The sequence below is a fragment of the Pristiophorus japonicus genome, chromosome 4 (assembly GCF_044704955.1).
Source record: "Pristiophorus japonicus isolate sPriJap1 chromosome 4, sPriJap1.hap1, whole genome shotgun sequence".
NCBI lineage: Eukaryota > Metazoa > Chordata > Chondrichthyes > Pristiophoridae > Pristiophorus > Pristiophorus japonicus.
Genome location: NC_091980.1, coordinates 55730607 through 55746452, shown reverse-complemented (window position 1 = coordinate 55746452; position 15846 = coordinate 55730607). Strand labels below are relative to the sequence as shown.

The window sequence follows — 15846 nt, the reverse complement described above, 5'->3', positions numbered from 1 at the left end:
AGTTTTTTTTGTGGAGACTAATTAACAAGATAGAAAGGCTTGTTAATCAATCTCCCCAGTCTGGTAGAAGTTCCCAGAAATGCCTCCTTTAGCAAAGAGAGCTTGGAAGTTTTGTTGGAGGAGCTGTTTTTGAGGAAAGTGGCAATGTTGGGGCAGAAGGAAATCCTCCAAAATGACAGGGATGGCCAATCACCTCAATGTCATCTCCTCAGTACATCGCTCATAGGGGAAAATGGAGAAAAATGTTCTCTGGACTGAGGAAGAATGCCGAGGTACAGAAGACTATTGGGTGCTCACAAAAAACAAAAAAATGGTTGTATATACTGGCACCTAGCATTTAGTCCAGCATATGCTGTCACATCTGCAATGCAGCATGCAAAACAATGGTCCCACATTTCACTTTTTCAACCTCCTAAACAGCTGAAGTTGCATCTCCAAATTGGTGGCCAGAAAAGGGACAGGTTTTCTTTCACTTACTGTGCTATTTCACTAGCATGACTAACCCTTACAAAGGAGAGAAAATCAAGCCATATTACACACAGGGTATTGGGGCAACAGCACAGCAAAGGAGAATATAGATTTGATCACAGTTCCGTTACAACCGAGACTACCGAATTCCTGATCTTAGCCATGCTCCTGAATGGAGGATCAAAACAATTGCCCTCTGAGATAGGGCTTTTTATGCAAGAGGTTTTAACGTCAGTGACTCCTTGATGCACCAGTTGGCCTGGCCTTGCATCAGCGTCAGCCAGTGTATTTAAAACTTTCTACTAAACCCTTTCCATTTCAGTCTTCTGAAGTTAGTGCTGGAGGCAATGTTATTTTTCTAAGATGCATTTTTGCCATTTGGAGTTATTTTTTGGCTTGTAATCTGAAATTCCTGTCCACAAATAGCAGTTGTTTTGGAGCATCAAAGGAGATTGTGGGCCTGTAAACACACTGCAACAATTTCCACCAGTGACTTGTTTGGATGGCTCCAAAGGTGCAATGTCTGTGCTCCTCCTGTACAATCCTTTCGATGAAAATCTCACTTTTACTGGCCCTGTTGGTTGGAGTTGCTGCCGTGCTTATCTGTCGCGAGCTTATTTCCTTCCTGCTGGCCTGCTTTCTCCTCCTGGGAAGTGGTTTAGACATTGGGGGTGGGTGAGGTGCCAGACTGCTTGGCATTTCCTCAGTCAGAGCATCAGTTGTTTGGATAGGTGCTTCAGCTATGTATTTGTGGTGAGGAGGGTTGCACTCTGACCTAGCAAGGAGATGCACCTTTTTGCAACTAGCAGCAGCGCCTGTGCTGGCCTGTGTGCTTTGGAGACCTCTCGTCCGACAGTGAGTAGGCCCACTTGTTCCCTGACACAACTGAACTCCTGGGACCAAGACAAAATAACTTGCTTGAATCCTTAAAACTACTCCAAGCTCAAGCAAAACAGTGTTGGAACATTCTCCCCATTGTGTTTGCAGGGAGGGCATGCAAATAATGGGATATTTTAAATCATTTACACCCTAGAAACATTGGCCACGATGGCAGCAGTCTGAGCTTGCGTGGCAGTAAGCTGAGCCTGCATGAGAGCAGTCTGAGCTCCCACCGCAGCACTCAGACATTGTGCCTTCTGCTTGTGCTACAATGGAAGCCGAGACATCAGCCATCAGACTCTGCATCATGGTTGGGTCCACAATTGCGCTAATGGAGTTGCCCATTATTTCCATGGTGGAAGTGATGGGCCCAACATCTGTGCAAAGCCCTGTGCAAGGTTGGTGCCGACTCCTCCATGCTCCTTGACATCACACTCGGGCTTTTTGTTGGGCCTGCCAATACACCAAACATTTTGTTGTGCATACCCATCGACATTCGGCCGTCGTCTGCACCAAAGTCCTCATCTGAGTTCTGTGCAGCAAAACTGGTTTGCGAGCTTGCCTTCCGGCGAGCGGGCACCTGTGCTACCCTTTGCCCCTGCCATGGCTGCAGCCCACTCGTGCCCGATCACTCAACACATGCAGATCCTGCCTCTAAGCTACCCTCTAAACTCCGCACAATGCCAGTATCTGAGTGCCGCTGTTTCGTTTTCATCATCACTCTCCTCTTCTCTCCCTCTTCTTCTTGCAACACTGACTGGGCAGGTTGGATTTCTTGGGACTCTAAAATGAGGAAGGCACAAGGGTAGGGTTGTGGCGAGGGGAGGGGAGCAAGACTTGCAATCTTCCACTCGGTGCAGCTTGTAAATCAGAAGAGATTGTGGGATGAAGGGGAAGTAGGATGTGAGAAGGAGTATTAGTTATGAGGATACCGGCATCTTAGATCGCTTCAGCCCTCTCACTGGCCACAGGCTCAGCAATTGCCCTCCGAAGAACAGCCAGCGCCGTCTCCTCCATGCGTACCTGAGCCCCTTCGGGTTGCCTCTGCTGGATCCCAAGTTGATGGGGGGTGGAGGGGGCAGGGTGGGGGGGGGGGAAGGGCGGGCGGGGTTGCTGTCCCAGCCTATCCCAAAATTCCACCTATTGTGCCCTCAGTGGAACTCTCGGTTAAGAGTTGGAAAGAGTTCCATGAAAGCCCTAGAAAAGGTTTTAAAAAGTCTCTCAGATAAACAACTGATCCTGAAGGGGACTGATTATTTTTGTTATGCTGGGAATTGGCTCCTTTCAGATGAATTTTTAAACTCCCCTTCATCTTTGGCCTAGCAGTGGCCTCGGGGCACCTCAGGTGGAGTGGCTGTGGGATTTTGAAGGGCAGATCAGGGTGGGTTGTACTGAAGTTACCTTGCAGGCATTGGTGCTCCGCCCCAACTATGCTAATGCCCCTTTCCTGCAATTTCGAATTGGGTCTGCATCTTTGGGGGATCAGTGGACCTACAGCCTGCTTCACCGCACTTCCACCAATGGAGTGGGTTGATTGGATTTTCAACCCCAATGAATTTAAGTTTCACTGCAGTGTCTAGGGTATCTGAATCCAGAACCATACGCAACTTGGCACAGCCTATAAGGACCGTTAGAATGGGAAGAGAAAAAGATCTACTGGGGTGGACAAATATAGCCATGCAAAGCAATTTATTGCTCCTTACTTTCCTCTTATGCAAATTTGCTTCCTATATCCACATAACCACATAATCCTCTTCAGTTTAGTTCATTGATATTTTTACAGATGCCATAAATTCATTGCACATCTTCCAGGAGTGACGATGCAACAGCATAGACAAAGATTCTTCCTTCATTTCCCCGTTCTAGTCTGGTCTCGCTCCCTTAGTTAGAAGGGAAGACGACAAGCAAGATGAAACCTGGAATGCTGTGTCATTCAAAGCTCTCAAATGAAGCTCACCGAGAGGCCTGCTAAATTCATGCGTGTAGCCTCATACAAAGACGTCAGTGTTACACAACATGTGACAAATGATATGACATTCTGAATATCTCACCTCATTACTGCTTGAAGTGCTGAGGAAAAAAATCATACACTGAAAGTGCGCAGATGACCTGCTCCCTGTTTAGAGGTGGCTGCCAGGGAATCGGAGATATTACCTATTTCACCTCCCTCCTTATGGGGAAGAAAAGAGCTTTGTGGCACCCCTGACAAAAGCTAATTATTGGGGCGGAGCTTCCAGTCCTTTGCGCCCCGTTTTTCGCCCCGGAGCGGTGGCAATGGCGCCGCTGAGATCCTCTGGGCAGCCTCCAGCGCCCTGCGAGGGGTTTGTTGGCTGGTTTTATGGCGGCCCGGACCACTACTGCCTGGAAGAGCTACGCTGGTGTGCAACGCCCCTGGTTGCGACATTGGCGCGCTTTTTGACTCCCGCCCGACCCGTACGCTCCGCAGCGCACCCCGCTATGACCGCCTGAAAAATCGGGCGATCCAACCTACACTGACTGCAGAGAGGCCAGTAATGCAGTCCGAAGGTGAGTGTGGTTGTTTTATCTTTTTTTTGGCGATTTATGTTGTTGTGGCGTGGGCTATGTATTGGGAATGTTTTTGTGGGGGAGTTTCTCCCCAGGCTTCTCTCGGAGCACTGCCAGGTTGGCTCTTTAGCTCGAAATTTTCCCATGCTAACACCCTGAGAGGTGTATAACGCCTCCCTTAGCTCTGCGTCCCAGACTCAGGGCCCAGCTGCCCAATTTTGATGACTGGGGCACAAACTGTTCCCGGGTGCCAATTTTACCGCCCCGAAATCATCAAAGCCAAAAATCCAGCCCAATGTTCTTGACCTTTAGAGAATCATATGAACAAAGAACACTCCCCCCCAGCTCCCTCCACATCCCAGATGCACATGGCACTGGAGTACCAGCATGTTGCTATTCCTGACTTTTCTTTTGTTTTAGACAACAATGAGCACCTAGGTGACTTACCAAGTTGCTTCAATAAGGACCGCGTTTCACTCTTTAACTTGCCTTTCTTCTCAAGACTGCCCTTTGATCTGTTCTTCCCACGCTCCTTTGGTTCACTCAGTTTTCCTTTTATTTTTTTTCCAGAATATCCTAGGACAGAGAATCCAACACAGAATTTCCCAAATCTGGTAACATGGATGGCTGCTGTATTTATTTAATGGAAAGGAGACTGTGGGAGCAGGACGTAGGTTTTGTGTGAATGTTACAGAATCAGACTCAGGTAAAACTGAAATCTGAGTTTAGACAAATAGATCCCGGGCAGCAAAGTGGTGCAGCTCACTGGAGCACTGATGTGCAACATTACTGAGCAGTAGGACATTAAATATCATGCCTGCAACTGTCCAGGTGATCTTAGTCACGATGCCGTGGGGAAGTAATGAACAAAGCCAGAGGAGGAAGTCATCCTTATGGACAGTCTCACAAACCTCTTAGTAGCCAATTCCTATTGGAGAAACCCAGGAGCAGGTTGCCTGTCTGTCTGTTTTCCTGGCTATAGTCAGTGGGAGAAAAATAAATTGAATTTTTTTCCAATTCTTTTAGTAAAAATTAGAAGCATTTTCTGATGGCAGTAACAAGAGCAGTGTTATTCAAACATAATATACAGTCATGCTTGAAAGTGAGTCATTATACTGTCACCCAGCCTTAGCTACCAAGAAAAACATTAGCTATGGAATGAAAGTACAGAGGAGGCTGGTTTATCGGACAAACGCAAAGGCGCATAACAGGTGACCAGATTTCATTATTTAAGGCTCTATCTATCTGCTGGAACTTCAAACGTAGGTAAGATTTTACTGCTTTATCAGAAAGTGGCTTTTACGCAACCAGTTTCGGAATAGCCGATTTTCTATATTTTACTGACATCAGAAATTCGAAATTGATAATCAGTAATTACTTTCTATTGCGCAATTTCTCGCAGATAGTTGTCTACATTGGAAGTTTGTCCAGGGTGTAAAAGGTTTTAGCTGGTTGTTACCTTTGATCTGCTGTAATTCAGTAAATTATTAAAATAAAAAGCATCTTAGAACAAGTGACTGCGCACATTTTAGGATGTAAGCATGGTAATGTTTAATCTGGACAAACTGCCAATGAACAGGAGTGAATATAATAGATGTATATAGAGGACTATTCAAGATTTTCAATTTTTAATTCATCCATTGTTGTTCTTGCTGATGCAGTTAGTAAATGTAATGTCTGATTTAGAACTGTGCTCTACGGTAACAGGATTAGTGCTGAGTGAGTTAACCTGAGCCAGAGTAGCGTTGGGAGCATTATATTTATTGTCATTGCCCATGAGCTAAGGAGGGCACAGAACAATCAGAATTGCCCCTATGTGTATCTATGTGTGTGCGAGCAAGGGTAAGAAGAGGGTTTGGTAAGCTATGGGTGGTTATATAGCCTGCATTAACTGAAGAATGGATGCTGTTGTAAGGTACCCAAGGGCTGCTAGTTGTACTCCAGGATAACTCAGCGCCTTCAGCAGAAAAGGAGGAAATTAAAGGGGCAATTGGAAAAAGAAGAAAAAAATCAGGTAGCACAGCTTTTAACACACAAGGACAGACAACCTGCTCCTACTGTGCTCTGAAATCAGGAAGACTACCTCTGGTGGGCACAAACCCACACCTCACCATTCCTTGGTACAACCCCATACCACCTTCCCTCCAAAAAAATGTTTTTACAGAAAGAACTTTAATTTATATCGCACCATTCACACTTTCAGGATGTCCCAAAATGCTGCAGTCAATTCTGGAATGTAGTCACTGCTGTAATGCAGGAAAACACAGCAGCCAATTTGTGCACAGCAAGGTTCCACAAACAGCACTGAGATAAATGATCACATAATCTGTTTTAGTGATGTAAGCTGAAGGATAAATGTTGGCCATGATACTAGAACTCCCCTGCTCTTCGAATAGTGCTATGGGATTGTTTATATCCACTGGAGAGCAGATGGAACCTCGGTTTAACATTTCATCCGAAAGACGGCACTTCCAACAGTGCAGTGCTCCCTCAGTACTGCACTGAAGTGTCAGCCTACATTATGTGCTCAAGATTTTAGAATGGGCCTTGAACCCACGACCGCCTGACTCAGAAGTGAGAGCACTATATCTGAACCAAAGCTGACACCATGATCAATACAGAAACTTATTCAAAGAGAAATGAAGCGGTGGTGAAAATCGTTCCATGTTAGAGCTGTCCATGTGCTCAGCAGAGAGTTGGCATTTCAGTTAGATGTCAGAGTGCCCAAATTGAAAAAAATTCTAGCCTGAAATCTAGACATGTGCTTTCAAGTGAGCTGCCCCACCTCTGAAACTCGCAGCCTAGCACAACTATAACTGCTATCAATCATCTTCCATGCAAAGCCCAGATTGCTCTCTAAGAAAGAAAAAACTTGCATTTATACAGAACTTCATCACATCTTCAGTCCATCCCAAACCACTTCACAACCAAGGAATTACTTTTGAAGTGTAGCCATTGTTATTATGTAGACAAACACAGCAGCCATTTGTGACCAACAAGGCCTGCAGTAGTGCTTGGGTTTTCACTCCTACTTCCGGGGATAAACCCCTGCCAACTGATAGGTCGGCATATGTTGGGCCGATTAAAACCACTTGAACCTTGACTTACAGGGAGAGAGGGGGAAAATTGTCCCCTATATTTAACTAAGCACTACAGCAACACTGCAGCAATTCTTTCTCCAACAGTTTTATTCCTTGAAAATGAATTACAAGAATCTGAACTGGCTGAGTTTCTAAACCCTTACTTTAAACAGGGTATTGGTGAGGCCGCACCTGGAGTACTGCGTGCAGTTTTGGTCACCTTACTTAAGGAAGGATATGCTAGCTTTGGAGGGGGTGTACAGAGACGATTCACTAGGCTGATTCCGGAGATGAGGAGGTTACCTTATGATGATAGATTGAGTAGACTGGGTCTTTACTCGTTGGAGTTCGGAAGGATGAGGGGTGATCTTATAGAAACATTTAAAATAATGAAAGGGATAGACAAGATAGAGGCAGAGAGGTTGTTTCCACTGGTCGGGGAGACTAGAACTAGGGGGCACAGCCTCAAAATACGGCGGAGCCAATTTAAAACCGAGTTGAGAAGGAATTTCTCCTCCCAGAGGGTTGTGAATCTGTGGAATTCTCTGCCAAGGAAGCAGTTGAGGCTAGCTCATTGAATGTATTCAAATCACAGATAGATAGATTTTTAACCAATAAGGGAATTAAGGGTTACGGGGAGCGGGCGGGTAAGTGGAGCTGAGTCCACGGCCAGATCAGCCATGATCTTGTTGAATGGCGGAGCAGTCTCGAGGGGCTAGATGGCCTACTCCTGTTCCTAATTCTTATGTTCTTATGTTATCCATTGCACAACCCTTAAACAGTTCTGAATGGTGTGCACAATTCACCCAGCAGTGTTTTAATGACATCACCTAGGATTGGGTATCTTTATGATGACATATGAAAGGTGTTCATATTTAATTGCGCAATTACTCTCAGCAAGATATTCTAAATGAACATTCTCGCTTATCAAATCTCCTCACAGATTCACCTTTGTGCTGCAGCCTGATGCTAGTAAGCACAGTCTATCAATTAGTTCTAGTCCAGCCTGGGAACTACGAACCCAAACAACACCAATTACTAAGTTCAACATCTTTCTTAAGCATGAAATCAACACGGGCAGATAACAAACGCTGTCTATTGATACTGAGTCCCAAGGTACTGTGCTTCAACCGCTGAAAATTACAAAGAAGATCCTCTTCAGTGCTTGGTGGCAGAATGGTTTAAACACAGACACTGATGGTGCAACCAAATCGATTTCTAACATCTTGAAAGGTACAAAAAAATCAGCTTACTGTACACTTGGAGAGATTATTGAATTATCGAATCAATGCATAGTACTGGGAGCAGATTGTGTTTTTGTAAGGTAGAATAATTCTTTGAAAAGGTGTTGCAGATTCTCGATAGTTTTATGGCTAAATGTAAAGGCTGGTATGATACTGAGTCACAAAAACCACGAAGGTCACAGATCTTCATCGAGCTAGTTAATTTTAAACACAAAAATAAACAAAATTATATAAATACTACAAATCATTATGATCTATAAAGAGGCAACATCATTCATGCAAGTAAAATAAAAAATGACTGTTTTCTCAGTTTCTTGTTAGTCTGTCACAGACTCACAGGAAGAGACATTAATTATTACTTATACTAGTATATCAACTGGGAAAATAGATTAAAGGGTAAAATGGTAGAAAAGCAGTGGCAGACATTTAAGGAGATATTTCATAACTCTCAGCAAAGATATATTCCAGTCAGAAAGAAAGATGCTAAGAGAAGGAAGAATCATTTGTGGCTAACTAAGGAAGTTAAGGATGGTATCAAATGGAAAACAAAGGCATAAAATGTTGCAAAGATTAGTGGTAGGCCAGAGGATTGGGAAATGTTTAGAAACCAGCAAAGGACGACTAAAAAAATAAAGAGAGAGAAGATAGATTATGAGAGTAAACTAGCAAGAAATATAAAAACAGACAGTAAGAGGAATATATAAAGGTAGATACAGGTATATAAAAAGGAAGAGAGTAGCTAAAGTAAATGTTGGGCCCTTAGAGGATGAGCCTTGGAAATTAATAATGGGGAACAGGTAAATGGCAGAGACTTTGAACAAATATTTTGTATCGGTCGTCACAGTAGAAGGCACACAAACATCCCAATAATAATAGATAGTCGAGGGGGTATAGGGAGAGGGGAACTTAAAACAATCACTATCACTAGAGAAAAAGTACTAGGCAAACTAATGGAACTAAAGATGGACAAGTCCCCTGGACCTGATGGGCTGCACCCTAGGGTCTTAAAAGAAGTGGCTGCAGAGACAGTGGATGCATTGGTTGTAATCTATCAAAATTCACTGGATTCTGGAGAGGTTCCAGTGGATTGGAAAACCGCAAGTGTAACGCCCCTATTCAAGAAAGGAGGGAGGCAGAAAGCAGGAATCTATAGACCAGTTAGCCTAACATCTGGCAGTCAGAAAATGCTGGAGTCCATTATTAAGGAAGTAGTGGCAAGACATTTAGAAAATCATAATACAGTCAAGCAGAGTCAGCATGGTTTTATGAAAGGGAAATCATGTTTGACAAATTTGCGAGAGTTCTTTGAGGATGTAACGAGCAGGGTGGATAAAGGGGAACCAGTAGATGTGGTGTATTTGGATATCCAGAAGGCATTCGATAAGGTGCCACATAAAAGTGTATTGCACAAGATTAGAGCTCACGGGGTTGGGGGTAATAAATTAACATGGATAGAGGATTGGCTAACTGACAGAAAACAGAGTGTCAGGATAAATGGGTCATTTTCAGGTTAGCAAACCATAACTAGTGGGCTGTCACAGGGATCAGTGCTGAGGCCTCAACTATTTACAATCTATATTAATGACTTGGATGAAGGGATTGAGTGCAATGTAGCTAAATTTGGTGATGATACAAAGATAGGTGGGAAAGCAAGTTGTGAAGAGGACACAAAAAATCTATAAAATGATATAGATAGGTTAAGTGAGTTGGCAAAAATTTGGCAGATGGAATATAATGTGGGAAAATGTGAGGTTATCCACTTTGGTAGGAAAAATAAAAAGCCAATTATTATTTAAATGGAGAGAGAATACAAAATGCTGCAGTACAGTGGGATCTTGTACATGAAACACAAAATGTTACCACGCACGTACAGCAAGTAATTAGGAAGGCAAATGGAATGTTGGCCTTTATTGCAAGGGGGATGGAGAATAACAGTAAGGAAGTCTTGCTGTTGGTGTTGGTGAGACCACACCTGGAATTTTGGTCTCCTTATTTAAGGAGGGATATACTTGCATTGGAGGCAGTTCAGAGACGGTTCACTTGGTTAATTCCTGAGATGAAGGGGTTGTCTTATGAAGAAAGGTTGAACAGGTTTGGCCTATACTCATTGGAGTTTAGAAGACTGAGAGGTGATTTTATTGAAGTGTATAAGATTCTGAGGGGGCTGGACAGGGTAGATGCAGAGAGGATGTTTCCCCTCTTGGGGGAATCTAGAAGTAGGGGGCAGTTTCAGAATAAGGGGTCGCACATTTAAAATGGAGATGAGGAAGAATTTCTTCTCTCAGAGGGTCGTGAAAATTTGGAATTCTCTATCCCAGATAGCAGTTGAGACTGGTCATTGAATATATTTAAGGTAGAGATAGACAGATTTTTGAATGATAGGGGAATTGAGGGTTATAGGGAGCAGGCAGGAAATGGAGTTGAGGCCAAGATCAGATCAGCCATAATCTTATTGAATGGTAGAGCAGGCTCGAGGGCCCAAATGGCTTACTCCTGCTCCTATTTCTTTTGTTCTTATGTACAATACTGAACTAATTCATATACAGCATTCATAATCCAAAGTGTTAATTGTACTGTTGCATAGCGAACACATGTAAACCTAATAGGGCTGCAACATAGCTAAAGTGGTTAGAAAGATTTCTAGTGACAAGCTAATCAAACGCAAGCACATCAGCCAAGAATTATTTTACAGCCAAAGTATCTTTGTTGAAACTAGTGATCTAATGGTTCATAACAATGGCTTCTCGGACATGCCATCTATGGACAGCTAATGAATGACTGAACATGAAGTTGGCTTCCCCAGTAGCTCATGTTGGGGTAATAGGAAGACTTCTCTTCCTTGAGGTGGACTACCTGATATAGGAAGTCAACACCTCGCCCTCCGTATAACGACCACGGAATCAAACAAATGAAACCTTCGGTTCAACCGGCTTTATTTCGAGCAAATGCAAGGGAAAGTTCAATCGTGGAACCTTCAAAGTACAAGAGGTTTCAAGTTCAATTTATACAGTTTTTGGAGGGGGGGCTACCCTCCTACAAAATCATCGATAGGTCTACTGTTAGCAGCGAAGTTACATTGATTTGTTGTCTCTTATCAGACTGACTCTGAGTGGTACATGCAATGCCAATCAAGTTGTTCAGTGATGTGATCTTTGTCTTAGCCTCTTTGTAGCTCTGTTCCCAAAATACTAGCTTTCTTATCTCTTCCTCAGAGACTTCCAGCTAAAATGTTATGTATTGTAACTGCTGACCTGTACTGTCTTTGTTATGTGTTATTAAGGTTAAGGATGAATTAACCATTCATTATCAGAGTGCTTTACCTACATAGGCAATAATCCATATCGTAAGGTAGAGGAACTTCACCGATTCCTCAGACCCTCCTAATACTGATAAGCCCTCTTAATCTGTCTGCTTTTTGCCTGCTACAACTCTATACCCCTTACACTCAGCTGCTAAATCATTTAGACTGGGAAATTTTTCGGTACTATTCTCCAATCTGTCCCGAGTTAGCTAATCTTAACTGAGACAGCAGTAGCAGCATTATAATTGGCTTTGGCATCTTTGAGTCATGGAGGGGAAAATCAGTCAACATTCCTGTTTCTAACCACTATCTAGTGACCCCCTGATAGAAGTGGACAGTTGGTGTGGACAAGATTGGGCTCAGTTGAGATGCTCTCCAAGTGGCTAAATGGCCTGCTGACACTCATTATCAAGATTCACACATACCTTTAGGGTAAGGTACTGGAGGGCACTGGGCACTTGTGGAACTATGGTGCAGCAAAGAGCTTACATCTCCAGGAAGAGAGGGGAGGAAATTGGTGAAAAAAAAATAAAAGAAGATGACTTTCCATCATTGTCAGAGCAAGGATTGTGAGTTTGGGGGAGTCCATTCAGATTCAAAGTTCAATTGCTCAGGAGCCCAACATTGGAATCAAGGATTCAAAGTATGCAGAACATTTGTGCCTGCTCTTAAACATTACAGGATATAGGGCCCAAGTTTCCACAGGATAAAAAACGGGCGCCCCTCTGAGCTGGGCGCCCGTTTTTCGCGCCTAAAACGGTGCCAGAAAAAAAACGCGCTATTCTCGAGCGCTTTGCAGCTCCTTGTCTGTTTGGCGCGGTGCCCAGGGGGGCGGAGCCTACACTCACGCCGATTTTGTAAGTGGGAGGGGGCGGGTACTATTTAAATGAGTTTTTTTCCTGCCGGCAATGCTGTGCATGCGCGTTGGAGCGTTTGCGCATGCTCAGTGTGAAAAAAAACATTGGCACTCGGCCATTTTTGTAGTTCTTTGTAGCTGTTTAATTTTTGAACATTTTTTAATAAAATCACATTGCATCAGCACATCAGCACTGGGGCTTCCCTTCTCACTGTCTCCTTCCCCTCCCTCCCCTCCGCGGCAACAACCCGCTGTCTCCTTCCCCTCCCTCCCCTCCACGGCAACAAACCGCTGTCTCCTTCCCCTCCCTCCCCTCCGCGGCAACAAACCGCTGTCTCCTTCCCCTCCCTCCCCTCCACGGCAACAAACCGCTGTCTCCTTCCCCTCCCTCCCCTCCACAACAACAAACCGCTTTCTCCTCCCCCCCCCCCTCCCGCTCAGCGGCACGAACGGCTTTCTCCCCCCCCTCCCGCTCAGTGGCAACAAACGGCTGCAGAATTCTCCCTGGCTGAAGCATTTTCACACAGGTAGGAAGATGGTTTATTTAATCTTTTCTTTGCTTATAAATGTTTATTCAGGTTGGATTTATTTGTATAATATTTGAGAAGTATAAATAAGGATTTATTGTAGAATTTAATGAGTTCCCTTCCCCCCCCCCACCTCGTTCTGGACGCCTAATTTGTAACCTGCGCCTGATTTTTTAATGTGTAGAACAGGTTTTTTCAGTTCTACAAAAATCTTCACTTGCTCCATTCTACTTTAGTTTGGAGTACGTTTTCACTGTGGAAACTTTCAAATCAGGCGTCAGTGGCCGGACACGCCCCCTTTTGAAGAAAAAATTCTGTTCCAAAGTAGAACTGTTCTACCTGACTAGAACTGCAGAAAAAAAAATGTGGAGAATTGCGATTTCTAAAATAGTCCGTTCTCCACCAGTTGCTCCTAAAAATCAGGCGCAAATCATGTGGAAACTTGGGCCCATAGTATTTACAAACAAATGTTTACACCTAGTGCAGAACATCAATATTACACTAGCTACTTATATTTGTTCTGATTTGGGTCTCTTAGGATAGATTTTCCAATCGGGCATCAGTTGTGCAGTGAGTTATGAGCAACAACCTGTGTGCCACCCTGCCTGATTTTTCAGTGTCCCCTTCATAAAATAATGGGGGTGGGTATCGAGCTCACACTGGTTTGGGGAGGGGGGGAGGAGAGACGGGAAATTGGCCTTTGTCACACATGTGGGTTCTGGGCATCAGTCACTCCCTTAATCAGTCTGAGCATCTTACTTTTGTGGAAGTTGACTCACACTGCTCGATATCTACTTGGATGAAAACATAACCCAGGAATGCAACAATAGAATTGCTTTATGATCTGCACCGTATCTTTTGCATGTGTAGTTCTTCAAAATATCCGAAGATGGACAGAGTGGCCACTTCGACAAGACTTGATATGAATTGTAAAACTATTATTTTCCATCAAATGAATAAGCAAAACAGTTACAATTAGATTCACTTATTTCCAATAATACAACTTGTCGTTGCATGATATAAAAATAATGATCATGCTACACTACCCCACTTTAGTGGCTCATGTTGCTTGACTTAAAGCTCATTTTCTAACTTCTCTCTACTGTATTCTCATCTTTTCACAGTCCCTTGCTACTTAGTTCCTCACGTATCTGTCTCAAGTTTCACCTCCTTGTCCCCACAGGAAGCTGAGGCCGGGATATCAATTCCTCCCTCTCCAGGGGTTGGACAGAAAATCATCTAATAAAACCTGCTATAGGTGCAGCGTCCAGAATCCGGAACCCTTGGGACTTAGGCTGTTCCGGATTCCGCGTTTTTCCAGACCTTGGATCGTTTTTCTGACGTCACGAATCCGGAAACATCCGAGCCCAGGTTCGGGTATTTCCGGATTTCAGAACATCAGAAAGGCTGGGGGGGGGGGGGCGTGTCGCCGTCGTGGAGTTGTTTGGGCGGGCTCCGACATGGAGGAGCTGTTCGGGCAGGCCCCGCCACCGAGGAAGTGTTCAGGCGGGCTCCGACATGCAGGAGCTGTTCGGGCAGGCCCCGCCACCGAGGAAATGTTCGGGCGGGCTCCGACATGGAGGAGCTGTTCGGGCAGGCCCCGCCACCGAGGAAATGTTCGGGCGGAGCCCCGCCGAGGTGGAGCTGTTCGGGCAGGCCCTGCCACTGAGGAAGTGTTCGGGCGGGCTCCGACATGGAGGAGCTGTTCGGGCGGGGCCTTGCCGAGGTGGAGCTGTTCGGGCAGGCCCCGCCGCCAAGGAAGTGTTGGGGCCGGTGGGCCCCATCGCAGAGGAAGTATTGGGGTGGGCCGAGGTAAGGGCAATGGCGGCGAGGTAAGGGCAGCAATGGCAAAGTGAGACCTGAGGTCGGGCAGCGGCGAGGTCCCGAGGTCGGCAGGTCCGGATTCCGGAACATTTTACAGATTCCGGACGACCCTGCCACCAATGGGTCTGGAGTCCGGAACATTCCGGAATCATGATTTTGGACGCTGCACCTGTACTGCACTTCATCCGTTCGAAACTAGCTTTGCACAAATTTCGACATTTAATTCCAGCATCCCCCCACCATCAATGATGAAAATGGTTATTGGGAGCCCCAGAGATAACTATTATATCCCATTGTCCTGGGTAAAGGTGTCAGTGGTTGGCTTTAGTTCAACAAATGGCTGCAGCCGGTGGCCTTCCTTTTACAACCTGTGCAAATCCACATTTATTTTAAAACCCCACACTTAAAAGTTACTTTTTCTCAAATCTTTTCGGGGAAAAAATAACTAGAAAATCCTAAAACATGACATCCTTTAGTGAACGGCCAAAGAATAAAAAGCAACAATCTGATGATGCTGAAAATCTGAAACAAAAACAGAAAGTGGAGGAAACACTCAGCAGGTCAGTCAGGTTCAAAGAACAGATAAAAGTCAGTGCTTCAGGTGCAGACCCTTTAAATAAGCGTGGTGGCAGGAATGACTGGCCCAGTGGAGTTGGTGTTGACAGAGATGACAGTAGGGAGGGTGGCCTTGTTCGCTGTTCCAGGGCGCCTTCCCCATAGGACAGCACTGTAGCATGTCTGCAGGCAGAGAATGTCAGAGCACAGTTGACCATTACTGTCACTGGTAGCTTTATGGTGCATGTTAGTTGCAGATGTTTGCAGTTGTAAGCTGTCACTTCTCCTTTTGGTGATCTAGACTATCTGCAGACCAACTCGAACAAATCCAATACAGGTGTACATCTGCCTGTAAATGCAGTTTAAGGGTCTTGCCAGGTGGGAATAGTGTGCCTCTATGTAGCCTGTTATGGATTGCCATCCCTATGTTGCTCCTCCTCCAAAAATCATAAAGGGGGAAGAATCTTGGGGAATCCCCACTGTGCCAATATTGCAGATGTGCAAATAAAGGCAGTGCCAATGCACTCGACATAAAGCCTCCTCAGCAACCAAGCACTGAGATTGATAAATTGAAAAAAAAAATCAA

General features: G+C 44.7%; 1 protein-coding gene across 13 annotated transcripts in view; it reads right to left on the bottom strand.

Moving 5' to 3' along the window:
* The window catches only part of LOC139262914 (protein Jade-1-like), a 197528-nt gene that overhangs the window by 14037 nt on the left and 167645 nt on the right, over positions 1–15846 (bottom strand). For 11 of the 13 annotated variants that reach the window (XM_070878203.1, XM_070878205.1, XM_070878204.1 and 8 more), the window contains one exon: positions 4321–4449. The exons of 1 other annotated variant lie outside the window; for it this stretch is intronic. In XM_070878203.1, the coding sequence (XP_070734304.1) occupies positions 4321–4449 (129 nt within the window). The remainder of the gene's footprint in view (positions 1–4320; positions 4450–15846) is intronic. One more of the 13 variants, XM_070878202.1, reaches the window with a different exon arrangement.